Source organism: Rattus norvegicus, chromosome 2, assembly GCF_036323735.1.
Source record: "Rattus norvegicus strain BN/NHsdMcwi chromosome 2, GRCr8, whole genome shotgun sequence".
Lineage (NCBI taxonomy): Eukaryota > Metazoa > Chordata > Mammalia > Rodentia > Muridae > Rattus > Rattus norvegicus.
Window position 1 is genome coordinate 238,500,857 of NC_086020.1, and position 24,239 is coordinate 238,525,095.

At 43.6% G+C, this 24,239-nt stretch overlaps 1 protein-coding gene across 10 annotated transcripts in view; it reads left to right on the plus strand.

Moving 5' to 3' along the window:
- The window catches only part of Ttll7 (tubulin tyrosine ligase like 7), a 123,511-nt gene that overhangs the window by 75,071 nt on the left and 24,201 nt on the right, over positions 1–24,239 (plus strand). For 9 of the 10 annotated variants that reach the window (XM_039103873.2, XM_063282927.1, XM_039103877.2 and 6 more), the window contains 4 exons: positions 1,767–1,975; positions 2,928–3,062; positions 5,302–5,382; positions 19,649–19,809. In XM_039103873.2, the coding sequence (XP_038959801.1) occupies positions 1,767–1,975; positions 2,928–3,062; positions 5,302–5,382; positions 19,649–19,809 (586 nt within the window). Of the gene's footprint in view, positions 1–1,766; positions 1,976–2,927; positions 3,063–5,301; positions 5,383–19,648; positions 19,814–24,239 lie in introns of those variants that run through there. The other variant, XM_063282933.1, reaches the window with a different exon arrangement.

The window sequence follows — 24,239 nt, forward strand, 5'->3', positions numbered from 1 at the left end:
TTTTTCATTTTGTTTTCAAAAAGCATCTTCTAAAACTTGAATGAGTGTATATTTTATGCTCCCCAGAACATAAAGAAACAATGCATTTACCACATACTCACAGTACCTTTTAGAAGTGCACCCCCAAATATGCATTTATATCCATCGCTTTTATGAAGTTTTGAGTTCCTTTCAACAGCTGATGAAGAGAGACCTCTAGGTGTGCAGCCTGGCTTCGTGTGAATTTTGTAAATTTATTTAACCAATGAAGATGGATATATTCTCCAAGCAGAGAACAAACCCAGGATAGAGGATCTACTGGAAAAAATTGAGCGGAATGAAAAATTAAAATGCTGGCGGTATTGAGCAAGTTTCTTTTTTCCAGGGCTGGAGCCACAGCTCACCAGGGATGCTGCTTGTCTTTTGTCAGAGCTCCCAGAATGCACAAGGGCAAATACTTGATGGTTTCCTTAGATATTTATTTCGATAACAGTCCTGTTCTTTGACTTCATTTTTTTCTTCACTTAAATATTTTGCTATTGAAATGTGTGTGTATGTGTGTGTATGTGTTTGTGTATATGTGTGTGTATGTGTGTGTATGTGTGTGTATATGTGTGTATATGTGTGTGTGTATGTGTGTGTATGTGTGTGTATATGTGTGTGTATGTGTGTGTGTATGTGTGTGTATGTGTGTGTGTGTATATGTGTGTGTGTATGTGTGTGTATGTGTGTATGTGTGTGTGTGTGTGTGTGTGTGTGTGTGTGTGTAAGCCGGCCAGCTTTGCTGCAGCTCTTTCAACAGTCGATTATATTTACATTAGAATAACCTTCATATTGTTCTGTCCTGTGACTCCCACCAGAAGCCCTGAGTTCCGTCCCTTATCTGTTCACCCTGCCCACCGTCTGTTTTTCTTTCCCCTGTCCCGTGATACTTACTATGAAATGGCTAATTTCTGACCTACACTGAGACTCTAATAGCCAGTTTTAACCCAAGGTTAGTAGATAGCATTGTGGACTTACCGAGAAGTGGATTCAAATGGTGAGGACTTGCGGCGTTGGCTGACCTTGGCCACCATCTTGCTGTGTGACTTTGGGAAGGCTCTTCTGATATTCTAGACGATAGAAATCCCATCCTGGCTGGAGAGATGGTTCTGTGGGTGAAATGTGCACTGTGCAAGTTTGAGGGTCAAATTCCCAGAACTCAAACGATACTGGGGGGCGGTAGCATGTCTGTATTCCTGTGTTCCTATGGCAGGATTGGAGGTGAAGACAGGGGAGTCCCGGTATTCTTGGGGGTTGAGTAGTCTTGCGTCTACAGCAGGAAAAGGTGAATAACGAGGAGGCTTTGTCTCAAACAAGGCTGAAAGGTGAGGACTGAAAACTGAAGCTGTCCTCTGAACTCCACCGTGTGCCGTGGCATGTGTGTTCCTGCATTTACACACACACACACACACACACACACACACACACACACACACACACACACACTTTCTGCCCAGGTTTCTATAAGAGTGACATCCAGGTAAATTCCGGTCCCTAAGTGCCTCATGGGTTTTCATCTCTTTCCTTCTGATTCTCTAACATCATGCTCGGAGAACTTAGCACTGAAGTCTCGCTTATAGTGTTTTCCCAGCAAAACTGTCCTTCATGTACCAGAACTTCTCTTCTCGTGATGGTGTCTAGGCTTGACCTTGGTCACCCAGCCACCACCTGGTCTAATCGTTAGTCTGCAGAGACCCACTAGGGAGAAAAGTGTACTAACAGCACCACTTCTCCATCATCGATAGATTCCATGAGGCGTTCGGTCAGCTGCCCTCGGTCCATCTCTGCTCACTTACCTTCCAGAGGGGATGTGCGCCCCTTTTCTTCTCAACAAGTGATACCATTAGCACGACCAACTTCAGCGTCTCGGTCACATTCCTTAAACCGCGCTTCCTCCTACATGAGACACCTGCCTCACAGTCACGACGCCAGCTCTGCCAGCAACGCTCTGGTGGTAAGCTATCGATTGTCTGCGCCCTCCCACGGTCGCAGAAAGCTGTACTCAATGCAGGTGGAGAGGGGATCAGCCGAGAGGATGAGGAGAGGGACCCCCGATCCCTTCTGTAATTTGGTCATGACCTTTGGAAAGTGCATTCATTGTTCACGTATCCTGGACTCCTGAAAGGCAAGCTCCACCATACCACAGAGCTCAAGGTTGGAGAGAGAGAGAGAGGCGTGGCTTTCCTTTTTATCTCACGACGCAGGAGGGTAACGCTGTCCGTAATTATTCCCTGATGCAGGAGGGTAACATTTGTAATCATTTTTGTAAATGCATGCTTCCTTTTCTTGCAACATCTTAATCTTCGATAGAAACAAGCACATTTAGTGTATGGAAAATACCTCTTTAGATTAATAGTTTAGGTAAAGTCTACTCATCCAGCCTATGTGCAATGTAGTTTAGAATGCCTTCTGTATATTAAATTAGCCTGGAGTATCCCCTTTACAGTTTAAACTAGAGGCATTTACGAGTGAAAAAGTCAGTGGGTTTTGTTATATTTTGCTGGAGTTAGACCAGAGAGTTATATAAAGTCGCTGTTTCCTTAACATTAACAAATTTCAGAGTGAGTCTTTCCAGTGGGAAAATTCAGGAAACGTAAGTGAATTCATTCCCTTCGTCATGATGACCGATCTTGTTATCCAACCCAAGAATTGGTGGTAAATGAAACAGATTAGGAAGTCCTTTTAAGTTACTCATATGTAATGTTGATATCTTGAGCAAGAGAAAATGCAATCAGGAGAAAATATAAAAGGTATTGCAAACAATGACCAATTTAATGCTAAAAATTCAGAAATGTCCATTAAAAAAATTAAAAGTGCATTCCTTTTACCCAGAACTATCTTTTCAAGTTATACCAGTACAGTGGAATAAGACCCAGCCCATGTGTCTGTATTCTTTCAAATTTAAGAACGAGTCTTTGCGGCAACTGAAGACAAAAGAGCAGGAAGACGACCTCACCAGTCAGACCTTGTTTGTCCTCAAGGACATGAGGATCCGCTTTCCGGGGAAGTCGGACGCAGAGTCAGAGCTCCTGATAGAAGATGTGAGTATCTGCATAAAATCCAGTCTAGTCTTCTTAGAGTAGTAAAGTGTGCTGCCTGGGACTGGGGGACGGATCTGTTGGCAAAGCACTTCCTGGGCCAGAGGAGGCCCGGAGTGTGGATCCTCAGACCTTACATGAAGACCTGACCTAGTGACCTGCGGCTGTGACCTCAGCCCTGGAAAAGGCAGAGAAAGGAAGACCCCGGGGTTCCATGAACCGCAGGTCCCAGTGAAAAGACCTCCAAGCCTGACCTCTCACCTCCACAGGCATGCATTCACATGCATGTGCACACACATGAACACCAGCATATACATGCACTGTACACATACGTGCATGCACCCAGGCCTCCTATGCATCCACACACACACAAAGAAAACCTGTACTCTCTGGTTGCATTGTACTTAATCGAATAGAAAGTGTGATTGATATTACTTTTAGCCCCCAGAAACGTTATAAAGAATTCATTTTAGTTATTAGGAACATTTTATCATATAATATGGCTTTCAAGTGAGATTAGCATCAAATAATAACGGTTCTTCACGATCAAAGAAATATCAGGAAAACTCAGTTGAAGAGCTTAGGATGAAAAGAGACAGGATGAAAATAGCGCCCTGTTAGAAAATGGCAGGAAGACTTACAGGTCTGGAAAAAAATAAAGTTTTGAAATGCCTCGCGTCCGCCACCTAGTGGAGCGTTTGGAAACGACAGAAGTTCAGATGCTCCTCAGTCAGGACTCGCATCTAGCTTAGAAAGAAACACAAGGTCCCTGAAATGATGGGATGGAAGAACGTTTCTTCACTCAAGGTTTCTCTTCTCCATCCATCACGCTTTAAAAATGCCCATACTCAGATCATTTATCGGTCACAGAACGCCTGGGGGTGGGGTAGATGGGTTGTGATTTTTTTTTTTCCCACCAGAAGACAAGGCACCATCTAGTGGTCATAGGTAGAAAAAGCTCTCACCGGGTCCTTTTACTGTCACCTGGCTTTATAAAGCAAGTGCACAGAAATAACAAAACAAGAAAAAGATTTCTTGCGGCAAAAATCCTTAACGATATCATACGTATTCTCGTTATTGGATAATTATCGTTAAGTATCCAAGTCTTTTGAATTCGCGTTGATACGTTTTTTTCAAAAGTGAAAGTCATATGTTGCTTGTGACAGCAAAAGAAAATTTAGACTGAATATAAGCTATTGTGATAGATATATTTAAAAATGTTTAAGTCACATTTTTTTTTATTTCTTGTGTTTGCGTGTGGGTCCCAGGGATTGAACGAAGGTTATACTTGCCAGTCAACACTTTGCCACCTATCACCAGCCTGGAATTTTTAACTTATTTTGATAATGTTTTTTCTAATAAAAGTCAGCAAGTTTGCAGCCGATGCATCATTTTTGTCTGTCTTTTACGATCTGATATTTCCTTTTTGAATTTATTTTATTTCTACGAATACTTTGCCTCCAAGTATGGATGTGCACCACGTGTGTGCCCTCTGTTGTGAGGTCAAGGAAAGCATCACACCCACTACAATGGCACTCACAGCTCTGTGTTGCCAAGTGAGTGCGGGGGAATTGAACCCAGGTCCCCCACAAGAGGAGCGAGTGCTTAACCACTGAGCTGCTGCTGCGGTCCCATTAAGTTCTGCTGTTTTTAATTAGAAAGCCAGAGAGTGGAACTAATGCATGTGGCTAATGTGATTCTTCTGCGGAGAAGACTGTTAGGCTCATACAGTTGGTGAGACATAATTGATAACGGACGGCAGGCATTAGGGTCTTTGCTGCACCTCTGCTGTGTTCCAGACTTGAACGTTTGCCACAGTACACATTACTAGAACATATAGAGAGAAATTTTGTAGATACACAGGTAACACAAAAGAAAGGGCCAGGAGAGCTCTAACCGAATATAGGCTGACTTTGAATGTTTTATTCAATATTGTGTTACTATGTGAATAAATGTCGAAGACCTGTGGGCTGGAGTCCTACCTAAACTGTGTGTATTTAAGGATTTCTAACTTTTATTCACCGAGTGATATTACTCTTACTGAAGCGAAAGTGCTCAGATCTAGAACCCCTGGCTTGTCTCAGTCTTTGCAGTTATCTTCTTATGAATGGTAGGATTTTTTATTCTAAGCAATCTCATAGAGCCTTCGCTGCACAAATGAATACACTCAGGGCTAACCCATTCACTCAGTACTTTCTGTGGGTAATCTAGATTAAATTTGTTGACTTCTCTCTCCCAACAGATCATGGATAACTGGAAGCATTATAAAACAAAAGTGGCTTCATATTGGCTCATAAAACTGGACTCCGTAAAGCAACGGAAAGTGAGTAGCACTCGAAAATCCCTTTGCCCTTTATGTATCCATTACGCTAAAACATTTATTCAAGTCCACGACTAGTGTATATGTGAACACTTATTTGCTTGTGTCTTCAACAAACACTGTGCACCTATCATGTGTTAGACAAGGTTTATGATTGTGAGGGTAAAACGTGGATCGAAGACAAAGTATCTCTGTGAATCAGTGTGCCAGCCGATATCTGTGAATCAGTGTGTCAGTTGATATCTGTGAATCAGTGTGCCAGCCGATATCTGTGAATCAGTGTGTCAGCCGATATCTGTGAATCAGTGTGTCAGTTGATATCTGTGAATCAGTGTGTCAGTTGATATCTGTGAATCAGTGTGCCAGCCGATATCTGTGAATCAGTGTGCCAGCCGATATCTGTGAATCAGTGTGCCAGCCGATATCTGTGAATCAGTGTGCCAGCCGATATCTGTGAATCAGTGTGCCAGTCGATATCTGTGAATCAGTGTGCCAGCCGATATCTGTGAATCAGTGTGCCGGCTGAGTGTGGAGCAGAAACAAAGGTCAGGGTGTGAAAACCAGTCTGATGTGCGTATGTATGGATGATGGATCACAGTTTTACTTATCCACGGGATTTTTTTTGTTGTTGTTGTTGTTGGAAAGTAAGTGATACAGTAGTTGTAAGAGATGGATTTGTATGGTGGGTCAGGGCTCAGATGGTGACTCTCTGGGGTATGAGAAGAAAGGGTTTACTTTAGTGGGTGAGATGCCACTGGAAAAGTTTGAGAAGAGTGTTATAGTCTGACTAGTAACCTTAAAGGACGGAGAACTACTCAAGGAGAATAAAATTGAGGAGAGAGAACGTGGCACAGAGTAGAAAGTGGTGAGATGGTGTATAGGGTACTTGAGGCAAGAGGCAGGGAGTGGGCAGCTTGGGCGCAGATGGAATGCCTCAATTCTGTAGGTTTCTCATGGTTCTTTTGCTATGTGGGTTTATAAAGATTTATTTTAGGGGCTGGAGAGATGGTCCAACAGTTAATAGCATTGGTCGCTCTTCCACACGCCCCAGGTTCTATTCTGAGCACCCACATGGAGGCTTATAACCTCCAATTTCAGGAGATACATGCTGTCTTCTGGCCTCTAAGGGCACTGCATGTGCTCAGTGCACAGACACACAGACAAGTAAAACACCCACACACATAAAACTGCTTATTTTATTTGCATATATACATATATATATATGTATATGCATGTATAATTTTGCACCATGTGCATCCAGGACCCCAGAGAGGTCAAAAGAGGTGTCTTATCTCCTGCAACTGAAGTTACAGACATGTGTGAACCTCCACATGGGTACTAGGACGTGAAGGGGGGTCCTCTGCAAGACCAGGAGCTCTGACCCACTGAGCCATCTCTCCAGCCCCCTGTTCTGTTGTACTTTGAGTTGTATATGTTATGTAGATGTATTGATTAGCTATCCAAGTGATGACATTGGGTGTCTTTGATGTACATATGGGTTTGAGAGCAGGGCTGAGTTGGGTGTGGAGTCTGTAAGGTGTTTCCAGGAATAGGGTTGGACGGGACTGTGTAGAAAGTTTGTAAGACTGGAGTTTCTGGGACTCTGTGAGCCCAGAGGCTCTCCTGAAGGTAGGAATGGAGAGGTGGGAGGATTCTTTGAAGAGGACCTAGAAGAGACCAGTGATGTCCAGTGAAAACAGCAGGGTTGGGTGTCCCTGAAGGCATGTGAGGTTACCTTAGCAACAGACTCATAGACTGTGCTAGAAGTTGCTGCTAGGAGTTGAGCATCGACCTGTTGGTTGTTTTGGGCAAACGTGGAGGTTAGTGGTTACGACAGTCAAATTCCAAGAAGTCAGAGGTAACAAAATGTAACTGGAGGGAATTCAGTTAGAGCCTCTCAAAAAGGAAAAGGGGCAAACACTTTTCAGAGAGCTGGGTGGGAGACAAACAGAAGTGGTGGTAATGAGAAGAGAGGTGTGGGCTAGTAAGGCTTTATGTTTTCTTTCTGCCTTAAAAATGAAGACTCATTTGTGTGTGGGTGGCACTAGTCTGGAACAAGGACTGGCAAGGAGGGGCAGTAGGAAGTCCTCCAGGAAACCGAGGTCTGGTCCAACAAGAGCAGTTATTATAAACAGAGGCGAGAGGAAGGGCCCCAGAGTGTGACAGAAGAAGTGAGATCTGAGGGGACAGCAAAGTGCACATGACAGCTGCCAGGAGCATGGGAGCAGGAATGGCCTCACCTCGGGAGGCTTGTCTTATGCGCTGGGCTGTTTCTCAGGAGCTAGTACCATTTCAGTAGCTCTAGGAAAGTTAAGACAAATTAACATTTGGCCGTTCTATGACTTGTTGATAGATTAGATGAAATTTGAAATCAATGAGGTTACCGCGTTTACTGGAATAAACTGATCCATCAGCTCATGTGTTGTCCTGCCATGGACAGAGGCGGCATCCCCACTGAGGAGTATGTATCAGAGATGGCCACAGAGGTAGACATTGACCATGGGTGAGCCATGGGTGTGTGGCTTCTCAGCCAAGTCAGGCCTTCTCCACCATTGTGGAGCCTAAGTCAGAGAACCTTCTCTTTCTGTGAGTTTCTTTAGGTCATGATATTTTATCACAGCAAAGTAACTTCTGCAATGATGTTGAAACAATTGGTTATTTTAGAAGAGAATTAAGAGAGCTTGTTTCTTTACACAAAATAAACTCCATGTGGGTCACAGCTTGGTATAGACAACATAGGAAACTGTCAAGACAAAGGAAATGCGGACAGAAAGAGGATCCTGATTGTAGACTGGGGGGAAACTGTCTTAAAACACACCCGACCAAGAGAGCTTAAAGGGAAAGCTCGGAAGGTTGTTTCATGGAGACAGTGTGGGTAGTGGCTCTTCCCCACAATCCTGCATTTTGGAAGCCAAGGCAGGAAGACTGTTGGGAGTTCCAGCTTAGTCTGGGCTACACTGTGAAACCACACCTCAGAAAAACAAACAAACAGAAACCCCCAAATAACCCAACCCCCCAAAACTTAGGAATGGCAAAAGACACCATAAAGCAAGTTAAAGGCAGAATGGGTTTGGGGGTGTTGAGCAGGTAAGGAACTGAGTTGAGCGGGCGGAGTGGGGGGTTGAATAGTAGGGGATTGGGGGGGGGCGAGGGGGTTGATCACGTGGGGTACTGTTGAGGAAGACTGATACTTAGTGTCCATGATGTGAAAAGTAGCAGAGGTAAACCAATCATTCTTAGCAGTCAGTCAACAAAAGACAGACAGGACCACAAACATCGACAAGTAGTGTGGCAAAGTGCATAAAAGGATGATTTACTAGATCTTCAAATAGTCAATTAGCATGCAAATAGATCCTCCGACTCACTGGCGAGGAGGCAACAGCAAGTGAAAACTATCCTACTGGCAAGAATTAGTAAGAGGGATAATTCTCACCAGTGGGCCTAGCATGGCTAGGAGGGCCATTGCTCCACTATCAGATAGAATTCAGTGGTGTAACTAACTCTACAGAAAGGTCATTCATGGTGCTTATCAAATCATGGATGCCCGTAGCCCTGTGAGTCAGAAGAACCACCCCTTGCACTGTGTGTGCCCTGCAGGCTTTCATCCAGAAAAGTAGGAAAGACTTCCATAGGACAACATTTATAACAGCTCTGTTAAAAACCAAGTCCTAGAAGCAGCTTGAGTGCCCCACGGTGGTCTTTTGGTTAAAAAGACCTGGCGCATCCTTGCAATTTATCGGCATTTGATCGAGGACTATTCTAGAATCTTATTGGAGCAGAATATAGAATTCATGCCTATGACTTAAGACCTGTGAAACAAACACGGTAGTTAAATAACACACACATTCCTTGTCCTGGGCAAAGCACACAGCAAGAAACAAGACTCTGGAAGGCAGGTACCCTCTGTTCCCTGGTTCTCTCTTTGAAATACCTGGAGACATTCTGTGTTCAGCACAACCAGTGTACCTGCCCGTCAGAACCGAGGGAGCCCTTCAGATCTGGTGGCCATCTTTTCCTGTCTCAGTTTCACCCACACGCTCTGGATGGTGAACTCCAGTATCCATAGCCAAGTGAGATAAACATTCCGGGCTGAGTCTTAGGAGCTCAGCCCCTTGGAGCTTTCTACAAGGGTGGGAAGGGTCTGTGTCTGTGATGTCCCGTGTCACTCCCTAGCCATGTCACGCGCTTGAATACTTGAACTACTGTGACCATGGAATTGAATTTGGAACTTAGTTTTGAAATTCATCTAGAGCAAGAGGACAGTCATATCGATTGGATTCTGCATTTAACAGGGTATGTCTAAAGAGACAAGATGCCCTCTTCTAAATGGTCCTCCATGAAAACTGTCTTCGCTATATTCCCCCTTATGAATTTAGAAGAACCATGAGAACATCCAGTGATGTTTTTTATTTGAAATCAAGCTAAAAAGATACTCTATATTAAAGTAGTAAGTTCCACAGTAATCTACATTGTTACATTTTAATCTACTAATGAGTGTATTACTTAAAATTAACCCATCTGTTTTTGTCTGTCTGACTTTTTGTCTGTCTGCCTTTTTGTCTGTCTGTCTGCCTGCCTGCTTGTCTGTCTTCCTATCTCTCTGTCATTACTTTCTTTTATCTTTCTTAAAGCAGCTGTGTAGTGACTTATCTTATACTCCCAAAACTGACGAGTTAAGGCAGCCATGTCTACATAGCAAGCTCTAGGTCACACAGTGAGATCCCACTTCAAAGTACCTTCATTTGATTGACTATGTACCAAATTATGATTTATTTCCAGAGGATCACTATACAGAGCTGAGAGAAGGGAAGTAATGCTATTTATTGTCCTTTCCCCTTTTTACTTTGTATATTTCTATATTTTTTCAAGTTACCATAATCTTTCTACGAGGAGAGGAATGGCTGAGAGAGATGGACCTGTCTGTTGGAAACAAGCTGGTTAAATAACAGAGACAGGAATTGGGTCCATGGCCCAAAGAAACAAGGAAAGGAGGTGGAACTGGGGTCTGAGCCCAGGTTTTTTAATCTAGGCTGCGTGGGCAGGAGTGTCACAAGTTCAAGTCCAACCTAAGCTTTAGAACGAGTTAAAGGTTAACCTGTGTAATTTAGAAAAGAACCTACCTCAAAATAGCAAATACAAAACAGGTTGAGGGACTTGCTTGCCTGGCATTTGCATGAAGTCCTGGTTCAGTCTCTGGCACCACAAACAAACAAACAAACAACAACAAATAAAACCCCAAACCCAAACCCAACCCAACCCAACCCAAAGCAACCAACCAATCAAACAAACAAACAAACAACAAAAAACAAACCCACACCCACACCCATACCCACACCCACCAAACACAAGAAAAGCAAATGCAAGAAAGGGAAGAATCCAGAGAATTCGAAGTTAAAACAAAGAGGTGGATAAAGACTGCCCTGACTGCAGCACCTTCCTTCCACACAATACGCCATCCTTCAGAATATGCCCCCTTTATGACTCCCTCACTCCCACAAATTATCTTCTCCCTTTCGACATTTCAGGGCATTTGTACCTGCCTTCTGCCTACTGTGAGAGGTTTATGAATTTTAAAAACCCCTTTAGGGCTAATATGCTATCAGCCACCTGCCTGGGGTCCTCTTTGTACCCACAGTCTGTGGGAAGGAAGGGAAACCTATGGCAGTGCTGGACAGTCCTGGTGAGTGACACTGCCCTATGAGCAGACTCCAGGGCTGACTGCTCCAAGTCCTTTAGAGTTCAGGGAAGCAAAGACCTGTGGAGGTTTTGGCCTCTGCACTAGGCTAACCGGCTGTGGACTGGCACTTGGAAGCCTTGAGTAGTGGTGCCTCTGTCCAGCTCTAACGCCTCAGGTAGAGATGGGCTCCTCTAATCTGTTCACAAATGAATCTCACTTGTAGTCAGCTGCCATTGCCCGTGCCTTGCACTGCCCACTGTCTAACCCTACCTGCCCTTGGGGGTTAGAGGTGAGGTGGGGAATCAATGACACAGACTGTGGGAGCAGGTGAGAAAGCCCCAGCAAGCTCATACGAATGCAGCAATCCTTGGTCTCTCAGGCAGTCTTCAATTAGGTCCTCCTGCAGGAGATGCCTTTTGCAGGTACGCGGCTCAGTGTTTATGCAGAGCTGGCTGCACTCTTCTGCCTTCCACGTCTGCCACGCGTTTGTTATATCAGCGTGATTCCAGAATGCCGGGTAAACATGAGCTGAGCTTCTGATGTAACTTGAAAAGTGGAGTTTACGGATAGAAAGGATTGCTCCATATGTTAAAGCATTGTTCCATGCTTACTAGGACTAGACATTTAAGAATAAATATAAGCACTTGTGAATTTACAAGCACGTGCATAGTCCACCATGTCAGGTCCCTCATGCACATTTACTGTAAGGACACTGTGTGCTCCTCGGTTGAGGCCTGCTCAGAGGCTATTCTGAGGGAGCAAGGAGGTTGTGCCAATGTGAGGTCCAGGATCTTCACTCTCAGTTTATATATCTTTCACTCCAGTTTTTTTGGGCTCCCGTTTTGCCTCGTTCATTGGTCAAATCCCATCCAAAGGTGTTATGTTTCCTGTGTGCTTTAAGATATAAGAAGATACCCATTCCTGACCAAAGCCTGCTAATAATGTTTCATAGTTAATGTTGGCTCAACTGTTATGATCATCCCCTACATGGCTAATTTAATAGTTCTGTTTGGCGCCAAAGAATTCAAGTATTGGATTTTGGCATTCAAAGGATGAAAAGGGCTGATCTGAATTGGAGAAAAATCGATCTTGCCAAGAGGCCCCCAGACGTGGTTGAGAACTGCTAGACAGAGGCTGTGAGCGGAAGAGAAGCCCTGGAATCCCACAATGCAACTCATTTGTAGCATTTTTTTCTTGCTGTGGTCATGGTTACAAGAAGTCTCCCTCCTTCCCTCACCTATTCTGTCCTTCAAGAGGCTTTTGCTTGACAGACTCTGACTTCTCAGTGTGGTGAGGGCACTGGCATAGCAGCATGCAAGGGCTCTCGGCAGCTGCCATTCTCTGACAACGTTCTCCTACTACAGGACCGTGTCCAGCACGCTCTCCCAGGAGACTGCATTGGACTCCACATTCTAAATGTGTGGACCTTTCCATCTTTGTAAAAACTATCTATGCCAAATTGATAACTCTTCTACCAATTCCCATGCAAAGAAGCACGGGCCATCCTATCCCATAACGCACGTCATCACGCCAGTGGACAAAGGATGTACCACATTTTGTCGCAAACAAAGATTTATTGTTTTAATTAAAATTTAAAACTTTTTTTCCCTGCTTACTCCAGAGTATGCAAATTAATTACCTGAAATTCTTAAAACTTACCTCAGACACGGATAAGAGTATGGAATTATCATTCTCAAAGATCACTGGGGTACATTACAGTGTGCCTAGCTGATTTATCCATATTATAAATTCAAACACATAAATATTTTTTTCTCCCTCTTGTCTCTATTTCAAATTTATTTCTGGGGAAATGAGTATCAAATGACTGATTAACTTGTGACGAGTGAACAAATATCAGAACAAGATGAAGTGTGTTGAAAAGAAAGCTATATCTATATCTATACATATATACATTCATATATATATACACATACAAACATATACATATACATATAGACACACATACATACACATATACATATAGACACATACACACATATACATACACACATACAAACATACACATATACATATAGACATATATACATACACACATATACATATAGACACACACACACACAGAGGAATGAGAGAGTCAGTGTCAAGGGGTGGAAAGAGTCCCTGGCCATGGGGAAATACAGCTTTGGGTTTGGTATACCCCTACCCTTACTGTAGCTGAGAGAATAAACAGACCTTCTCTGAGAGCTGTAGCTACAGGCAGTGGACAGTTCTTGTGAGAAAGTGAAGCCTGTGTGCACTGGAACCTTGCATGTGGGATTCTGTGTAGAATGTACAGAAATGACCTCTTGACTTACCCTGTTGACCTGTGTCTAACTTGCTGTCATTTCCTTAGAAAGCTAGAAAATATATCAAAGACAAGAAGAAATGATGTCCGTCAGCCATGGAATGCAGTTAGATCTTAGAGAACCAAAGATTTAACTAACGTTTTTTGATGTGGATAAATCGGATGCATCATTCTTTCAGCTGTGACAACAGTCATCACTGGAGAGCTTTGCCCCCGTGGGATGCAGTTGCTAAGTGAAGATAATTAGAAGTGAAGGAGGTTTCTATGGGGAACACCCAAGGGGAGAGATCTGAAGGAGGCAGGGAGAGCATTTCAGCTACAGCACAGGTCCGACTTGTGAGCTGAAGGGGGCAGATGGACGGAAACGACCTCAGACTTCAGTGAATCTTAAGAAGGTGTTGGCCAGGCTGATGGACAGGGTAGACTAAAACTTGGTGTCAGAGGGTTGGCATGGGGTAGGAGCACCTCCAGCCACGCTCACTTCTTGGGTGAGTGAAGCCTAGGTAAACATAGGCAGTAGCTGACTATTACAAGACTGGGAGAGCATGACCAAACTCTTTAAAGCAGGTGATCTGAGTTGCCCGGATCCATGGCTGACACCCAGGTTGTGTATTATTTAATTTGCCAAGAATGTATTGGTTGCCAGTTTTGTCCATGAACTCAGCTGGGTGCTGTTGGAAATTTTGAAAATCAGTTTCATGTTTTTATCACTTAACCACGAACTCTTCAGACATTTGTGGAGGGATTGGCACCTCTCAAGGATTCATACATCTACTCCAAGGCCACTGTTGAAATACGTGTTCACCTCAGTTTTCTTGGTTGCAGGGCAGTGACATTGCTCATGGTGCATTAGAGTTCTGTGACACTCAGAACTTAGCTTGTCAAGCACAGAGACTCCCACATGCTTTGGCGTGCATGTGAGTGTGTGTGTACGTGTGTGTGTGTGTGTGTGTGTGTGTGTGTGCATGTGTATGCATGTGTGTGTGTGTGCATGTGTGCATGTACATGTGTGTGTATTCGTGGAAATAAGATTATTTGCCTCTCTTCACAGTTTTCTTAATGGGTATCAAATATTAAATATCTGGAGCTCAAGACTTAAATTGTGGAGCGAGTCCTCAGAGGGCAGAGTTGGGAATAGTTCTCTTATTCAACATCAGATTGCGATAAACCTGTAGTTGTTCAGCTTTCTGCCAAGAGCTGTGCTTCTGAAGGGATATGCACATGAGGTATGGGTGTGCTGCCGGGTTGACAGGCTGTGAAGATCGCCCAATTTGCTGAAAAGCAATTCTCTGTTGCCATACGTAGGCACGAACGAAGATGGGGAGCAGAGAGAACCGAGTTACCTTGTCTATTCCATTTACAGTTGTGTTAGGGCTTTTAATGGATCCCTGCTGATCAGAGCTGCTTGGCAGCAAATCCCTTTTCACACCTACCCTAGGCCGCAGTCCGAGCTGCTGTCTCCCATCTCTGTGTTGGTCAGCCTGACAGGGGACGCTACTCCGCTACTCCGAGTGGTTCATTCTGTGTCAGCAAATCCGCCCTCACCCTGTAGCCGCAGCGGCTGCACACATCGTTAGAGCCTCGCACGGCGATGTCAATGCTGCTCCGAAACCGACTTCCCCCTTTGCCATTATTTTAATTTAGGACCAACTGCTCAGCCATATGGAGTAGTTTGTCACTCAGCATCTGTAGTGGCAAAAATATGTATTTATCCGCGTGCTTCATGCCTTCCGATGGGTTATGTTTCATAAAAAAAGACAGGTCTTTTCACTTTACTAACGTGGCCATTCACTGAATTTTCCATTTGCTTTCCCCACAGAGGGCTTAGTGTTAGATTGGCATGCTTCGCAAAGTCATAAAGAAATGATACTTAATTCCGTGCATTAGCTTTCCTGGGCTCACGGTTAAGCGCCACAAGGACACCTAGCTCTCCGTTTATCATTATACTTCACGAACTGTTCAAGCATCTGGGAGGGAGAAGTGTGACATAGTGGGTACAGGCTTACCTAGCAACGCACAAAACTCCGGGTTTGATCCCTGGCTGGACTCACAAGCCTGTAATCCTAGCACGTGGGCAGTGGGAATGGGAGGGTCAAATTCTCTGTTATACTCTGCTCTATAACAAGTTTAAGGCCGCTGTGGTATGGGGGCCGGAGAGATGGCTCAGTGGTTAAGAGCACTGACTGCTCTTCCAGAGGTCCTGCGTTCAATTCCCAGCAACCACATGGTGGCTAAAGGTGCAACCACGTAGCCTTCAAACAATCCAGTCCAAACCCAATGGGCACCAAGGAGGAGGCGTCTAGCACCCTTGCCTGCACAGCGACTATTCTTATTCTTATCTTCTCAATTACTTCTTAGAACAGATCTGAACCTAAGAAGAGACGGTTGGAGTTTCTCCTTGGCTTTTGCTGTTGGTCTGTGAGAAGACAAAACTGTGTGGTAGTGTTCAGAGAGGCTGAGATCTGAGCTGTCTGTAACTCAAACAAGTTGTTTTCTGTTCTGGCCTGATTTGTCCATTTTAAGATCTCAAATGTTTTAGCAACCTTAGCCTTCACTGAATACCTGGATGGCAAGGCCTCATTCGCCTGAACTCATGTGTTGACCGTTATCTGACAGGAAATAATGTATCATTTCTCTATCTTGCTTTGTTTATTTTCATCCTCTATCTATCTATCTATCTATCTATCTATCTATCTATCTATCTATCTATCTATCTATTTTATTTATGTGAGTACACTGTAGCTGTCTTCACATAGACCAGAAGAGGGCATTGGATCCCATTACAGATGGTTGTGAGCCACCAAGTGGTTGTTGGGAATTGAACTCAGGACTCTGGAAGAGCAACCAGTGCTCTTAACCGCTGAGCCCCCATTTTCATCTTTTTCTAAAGAAATATTACTGTGCATGGTCATGGACTTCACCCAGGGGACTTTGAAAGGGGGCATAGACTAATGGTACTTGTCTCAGGCCTTGGTTTTGGGATTTAAGGATGTAATATATGCAGACATGCCTAGAACAAGTCTAAGCCCCGATGCTCACCTCATCTGCATAGGTTTTCCTTGAACAATCCGTAAATGGTAGCCCTTGTCTTAAGCCTTTGGGGACTGGATAGACATGTGACTAGATGTGGCACCAATTCTCTGTTATTAATTGATGGGACGTTAAAATCAGAGGACGGACAATAGAGGAAGGTCTGGTCAGTGAGGGATCGTGTGGTGGGTTAGTGTTAAGTGGGCTGTCCCCCCAAGTGATGATGTCTGAAGAATACAGAGTTCTCTAGAGGACGAGGCAGAGACTACTTTTGTTAGCAAAGAGTTTGTCTGAAGAGGACGTATCTGGATTCTTTTCCTTTAAACTACGGAAACAGATCTTTCCAACCCATCCCCTCTCCTAAGACCAGAGTTTGCCTTCAGAGGAAGCTTATTGCAAACTGAAAGCGAGGAGAATCATAGAGCATTGGAGTTCCTGTGATGCTCTGTAGAACAGAGCAAGCACCTACCTTCACCAAGAGGTACCTAAGTTCCCCAGTCTAGAAAAGCTCTCCTGAGCAGGGGGAAATCTGAGTTGTGGAATGGAAGCTTTCTCAAGCCCATAGGCCCTGGTTTACAGGCACATGTGGGTTAGGATGCTAGACTATCATGCTTTTAAAATTCTCCCTGGACTAAGAATATCACATGTAGAGCCGTGACCCAGGGAGCGTCTTAAATAGTGTGCTTTGCATGGGCACAGTATGACGTAAAAGGTCGTTGCATAGGGTAGTGTTTAAATCCTGAGTACTGATAGCATTTTTCTTTTTTTGGTTATTTTATGTAACTCATATTTAGTCTCAAGATTAGCTCATGGTAACCGGTAGTTGACTACCTTTTTATTCTTTCATTTTTGAATTATGATTGTTGCCCTATTGTATCACTTACCAATACATTGGCAGAAAGCAGAAAGGAACCTTGAGAAAAACTTTTATCGTGTTTCCACCAGTGTTCACTCTTACATCACAGCACTCAAAAGTCCTGCTTTCTGCATTAAATATTGCCAATCATTAAATGAATAGCTTAAATGAAATTTAAAACAGCATAAATTAAATTGATGCCTAGTGTGAATATTGTATCAGCGCTATTGTGAATAATTTACATGAAAGTGTTTTTTTAATCCTCTTTGTAATTAAGGAGTCATTATCCTGGAGAGTGTCTGTCATGAGCTGCTTTCTTGTGGGGTGCACCATCTCTCTCCTGTTCCCTGAGCTTGCTGGCACACCTCAACATACAGCAGCGTGTACATTCCTGCTCCCATTTCACAGTTACAGAAACAGGAGGAAGGGAAGGGAAGCCACCATGTGGCTCTCGCACTTCACTGTGAGGACATGTAGTTGTTCTGGTATTCTGCAAAGATGGGTGATGGCTTGAAATTGAACTTGGTCATCAGCAGCTTATATCACTTACTATTTGGGGAGCACCTATAGGAAGAAGTGATTAAATATGTTCATGATATTAATATCTTATTGGATATGTATGTTTGAGTATATCTTCTCTGTACTTTGCTTATTTCCTTTTTCTTTTATAGTATCTTTGTGTGTTATACTGTGTTTATATATGTGTGTGCATGTTATACTGTGTTTATGTTCACGCATGTGTGTCTTAGATATACTGTATGTGTGTGAGATATACTGTATTTATGTGTATATGTTATATACTGTTTATGTATGTGTGAGATATTCTTTCTTTAAGTCTTTGTGTGAGATATACTGCCTTTATGTATTTGTGTGAGATATACTGTTTTTATGTATGTGTGAGAGATATACTGTGTTTTTATGTGTGTGAGCTATACCGTGTTCATGTATATATGTGAGATATACTGTGTTTATATGGGTGAGATATACTGTGTTTATATGGGTGAGATATACTGTGTTTATATGGGTGAGATATACTGTGTTTATATGGGTGAGATATACTGTGTTTATATGGGTGAGATATACTATGTTTGTATGGGTGAGATATACTGTGTTTATGTTCATGCATGTGTGTGTTAGATATACTGTATTTATGTGTGTATATGTTGTATACTGTTTATGTATGTGTGAGATATTCTGTCTTTAAGTCTTTGTGTGAGATATACTGTGTTTATATGTGTGTGAGCTATACCATGTTCATGTATATGTGTGAACTATACCGTGTTCATGTATATGTGTGAGATATACTGTGTTTATATGGTTGAGATATACTGTGTTTATGTATGTCTATGCATACTCCTGGGAACCAGAAGCCAACATCAGCAGTCCTCCTGATTTCTCTCCAGTTTACCTTTTAATCAGCTGTTTTCATTTACTCTTACTATGTGCGTGTTCGGGGGCTGCTTCACTGCTGGGCACACGTGGAAGCCTGAGAGAGGACTGTGGAGCAGGTTCCTTGCGTCCACTCTCAGGGGAATTCCAGGACACGGACATGGGTCAGCAGACACAGCGTTCATAGCTGACAAGCACCTTTACCCACTGGGCCATCCAACCCACCCACCCTGTAGGCTTTGAGACAGATCCTCTCACTGAACTAGGCTGTCTGGCCAGAGAGCTCAGGGGATCTGCCTGTCCCTGTCCCTGTCTCTTTACTGCTGAGATCACAACGTGCCACAGCGTCGGACTTTCTCTTTATGGCATCGCTAATGACTGTAGGTTCTTTATATAAGTATGACCACGGTGTTATGCAACTTAGGAAATCTTCTCACTCAGGGCCTGTAAGGCTTGGGCCCATGGACACTTTTTTATATCACTTGATATATAGATCTTTCTAGAATTGGGATTTGCGGTTTGGGTGAAGTTCAACGTCCTATGCTATTCTTCGTAAAGCATTTATTTTACAGTCTCCGCCTGTCTCAGCCCTCTCTGCTTGCTTCTGCAGTCAGCACTGACCAGCAGACTTTCACACGTGTTGGTGTATATTTCTGTTCAGTCCTTTTTTCCTCTCCATCCTCTCCTCCCTTCCCCTTCTCTTACTCCTCCTTTCCTCTCCTCTCCCCTCCCAGTCCTTCTGCTCTCCTCTCTCCTTCCCTCCCCCCCTCTCCATGCAGGCATTTGTCTCTCACATTTAAGGCAGCATGGTCATACATGCTCATAATGTGCTCATTTGGGAGGCAAAAGCAGGAGGCTCTGGAACTAGCGCCAGCTTCAGTGACATAGTAAATCCCTGGTCAGCCTGGGCTGCAGGAGATGGCCCCTGCACACCTTCCACTGAGGGGAGACGTCTTTGACCCTTAGCCTCACGGATGCGTATGCACACCTTAAGTACTTGTCTTTCCACTAGGTTTTGGACATAGTAAAATCAAGTATCCGTACAGTTCTTCCAAGGATCTGGAGGGTCCCCGATGCTGAAGAACTGAGTCTGTACCGGATTTTCAACAGGGTATTCAATCGCCTACTCTGGAGCCACGGCCAGGGACTGTGGAGCTCTTTCTGTGATTCAGGGTAAGCCAAAGCTGTGTTATTTCCTGTGGCTGCATTTTAACTATGTTACTATTTATTCATAAAGGTAGATCATGAGAATGGTCAAATATCATTAATAATAGTCCTTTGACACAGATTTTACCTCATATAATTAGCGTACTCAAGTATACTTTAGAGCAACTCAGTTGATTGGGTTGTCAGTAGTGAGCTCTGGGTTCAGTGTGAGACCTTCTTTACAAAAACAGGATAGAGCACAATTAGGAAGGACACCCAGCATTGAACTCTGCTCCTCATGGACACATGCAGAAACACATGCAGGGCACGTGCACACACACAGAATGCACATACCACACACACACAACGTGCATACATACCACACACGACGTACACACTACACACAAAACATACATATACATTATACACAAACACTACACACATATCTGTATATATACTGCAGACACACACACACACACACACACACACACACACACACACACACGCACAATAAAAGGGATTTCTGGGCAGTCTTGCCGCCAGCGTCTCATATCCTTGCTCTGTCTCCTTGCTTGCACTTTTGTAACTGTCCTCGCCTGCCTTCAGGGTCTATAGCGGTCTACAGATAGCCATCTAAGCACCCACCCTAAGTCCCTCAGGCCTTTCTCTTCTCATCATCTCCTGTTTGGAGTGTGCTCCATAGAAACTCTCCATTTTTCCAAATATCTTAAAAATCCATGCATTCTGCATTGTTTGAGTCCTACCTACAAGCCCAGCCAACACTTCCCCCTGTTCTAAAACCGTAACACACTGTTCTGCTCTGACACGGTCCATGAGCAGCATCTGCACGTTCTAGCCACGGGACTGAATCCTCCGTGCCTTTTGAAGATCCCCTCCCACCACTAGGTGCTTCTAGTCATCCACCATTCACCAGTAGGGAAAAGCACTCTGGATTGCAGTGACACCTGAGGATAGTCTTGGCTATCATGCATTTCTATCCAGCTTTAGATGAATCATTTGATCTGTTTTCTATAGCCCCTCAGTTGATGGTGCTCTAGAATGTTTCTCTCTATCTGAACCCATTTTATTTGGTTTGTTTGGTTTATTTGTGGATCCTTTGGTTTGGCGCTACATTGGAATTTCAGCTCCTGCCCACCATGGAAGGCTGTGAGACAGTGTGCTACTTGTATTAATGCTGGGTGTTTGCTAGAGTCAGCATCTGAGGATATACATCTGCTGAGTCAGCATCTGAGGATCTAAATCTGCTGAGTCAGCATCCGAGGGTACTCTGCTGAGTCAGCATCTGAGGGTATACATCTGCTGTGTCAGCATCTGAGGATATACATCTGCTGAGTCAGCATCTGAGGATATACATCAGTTGACTTCACTGACCTCGGGGCTCTATTTCCTCACTCGCTTTTGGTAACATATTCTGGCATAGTTGAAGTTCTTTCTCACATGCCACTAGCATAATACTCTGCAAATCTCCATGGTGGCATCTTTCCCTACAAATACTAACAGCAGTTGTAAGTCAAACTTACTGAAGGCTTACAAAACAGAAGTCAGTTGTTCACCTATTCTCCATAACAGTATCTAGAGTAAACTATTCCTGTTACCTTCACTTGGTAAAACGCACACAGAACCTGTCATTTATCCAGGCTCCTACAGAGATTGGGTGAGCCTTCATTTAGACTCAGGAAGTCTGAGTTGAGATCTTAGAGCAGGGCAGTGTTCACTGTCCCCAGATGCATCTGCCAGAGTTACCAAGCACTGGTCACATCAAGTCCCAGTGAGGTACGGCTGAGCATGTGGGAAGAGATACTCTGGAGTTCAATATGGCTTCACTCTGCCCATTTCTCGCACCTTCATGGGTTTAGACATTTAGCCTTGGGCTTTATTTGACAGCTACACAAGTGAGCTTTGTGGGATTCCGTGACTCTGTGAAGCTATGTGCTGTTGCTTGTCTTTGGTCCTCTTTTTGGATCTTCCACAGCTCTACTGTATCTTCTGAAGCTTTGTCCGGCTGTGTGTGTGCCTTTAACAGCTGGTCTGACAGCTATGGAGTCAAGGAAATCTAGTCTTCGAGGCAGGGGTGGGGAAAAAAAAGGGAATCTAGTCTTCTCATTTCTTAAGAAATGATTTTAATTTAAAAAAGTGTAGCTTTCTTGGTCATTTATGTGGAAAATATTAGACAAATGTAATTTAAGTAACTCTAGGACAGTTCCATACCTGTCACTGTTAACATACCCAAGAATAAGACAGAACAAATAGGCCACCTCGCCTACCTGAGACATGAACCATTTTATAAATCATTCTTGCCAGTTTCAATAAACTCAGCCCCAGGCTTTTGTATCAGATGGCGAGTAGAAAGGTCCTTCTTCTCTTGCTGTACACTCATGGCCAACAACCCCTTGCTTCCACGTAGTCCTCCGGGAGATTTTTAAAAGGTACATTTTTTAAGGAGATATTTTATTTTAAAGGTTATGTATATGTGTGTGTGTTTGAGGGCATATCCACGTGATATGCATTGGATCCCCTGAAGCTAGAATTGCTGGCGCTTGTAAGCTTTACAGCATGGGTGCTGGAATCCAAGCCAAGGCCCCGTTGGGAGAAAAGGAAGCACTCTTAACACTAAGTCGTCATTCCAGCCCCCCTTCCTCTGGGAGGGTTTTGATGGTTCACATTCTGACTGTGGTAGTCTCATAAGGAGTGTGGTTTTGGAGTTTTATTAAATAAAATTATCTACCATGTTTTTCTGGACTGAAAGAATTCTAGATTTCTGAGGACTCTAGCTCAGGAAAGATGGCTTGGGCAGGTAAGATTTCAGTGAGACCTACTGGAAGAATAGCTGTTGTCCACATAAAGCAGGGAGTGGGGAATGGCAAGGGAGGGGACTATAAAGAAGGAAAGAGGAGATGAAGAGAAAGAGGAAGTGGGGGTAGCTAACAACAGTGTGAAAGAGGGAGTCCACCAGTTCTCTCTGTACCCTGACCGAGGCATTCCAGTTTAGGCCTTTTAGCCCAAAACATTTTCTATGGGAGTTTATCATATGGAAGGTTTATTATTTATTTTCAAGATCTTAGTTCAGAAATAAGCTGTAAGAAACATTCTTGGGTATGCTAATGGAGGGAGTCAGCTATCCTAGAGTTACTGAAATTATATTTGTCAAAGATTTTCCACATAACTGAGCAGGAAAACAGCACATTTTATTTTGTTTAAATTAAAACCATTCCTTAAGAAATGAGAAGACTAGATTTCCTTCACCTTGACTCCATTGCTGTCAGACCAGCTGTTAAAGGCACACACACGGCCGGGCAAAGCTTCAGAAGATACAGGGGAACTGTGGAAGATCTGGACTGAGGTCCAGTGAGCAGCGGCACGTGGCCTCACAGGGTGGCTTGGTTTCAGGCTTCGAGCTGCCCCAGCGTGAAAATCAACGTGCATAAAAGATAGACATTAGGCAATGTGACCATAGTCCTTTACGGCTGTCCTATCTGACTGTGTTCACAGTAGGTCTTCAACTCTCAAACCTTTCTTCTGGTGGTTATTCACTCACTTGACAGACTGTCAAGATTTTTAAATACACAAAGCAAAACTGTTCTTTCTCTTCTGTCCACCCAGGCCACAAAGGAATAAATCAGTTCCCTTCTTTAGATAAATGTTTTACTGAAAGTTTCCGAGAGGAAAAGGCAGGGTGATTGGATTATTGAAGAACAGGGTAATTTCTAAGTCTTGCATTTCTCTTTGTTATGAGAAGTTTTCAGAACTCTATTCCTTGCCATTATGTCAGCAGAAGGTCATCTAAAGCCACCCCTCTAATATTTCTCAGAAGACTAGGGAAAACCAAAAGAGCTATTTAATCATTTAATTTTTCTTTTAGAATTCATCGACGTTGGCACTTCTGTTTCTGCAGAACATAGATTTAGAAAGCAGGCAACGAGATCTTGAGAGTTTCTTTTTTTTTTTTTTTTCATTTGAAAGCACTGGCATTTCTAACTCTTCTTATCTCTTTTTATCCTTGTAAGACCAAAACCAAAACCAAAACCAACCACAAAAGAACCCCACAGAACTTTGTGCTGTTACTTTGGGAAGTTGGGATTCAAGGGGTAGCTTAGGCATTTTCATAGATACCTTTGATGACAAGCCCTAGCTGGGGGTGGAGTGGGGTGGGAGGGCTGAGTCTCTACAACAGCTTTCCTGTGCGTGGGTGGAGGATGTTCTGCAGTCCCTGACAGCAGGACTCTTTCTCTTTTCGCGCCTGAGGGTTTCGGTACGCTCACACTTGAATATAACTTAATAGACCACAACAGAGTACTCCACCAGTGATGTGGAATGCATACACAAGAAGTGCACACAGGGGGTTGGGGATTTAGCTCAGTGGTAGAACACTTGCCTAGCAAGCGCAAGACCCTGGGTTCGGTCCCCAGCTCCGAAAAAAAAGTATAAAAAAAGAAAAA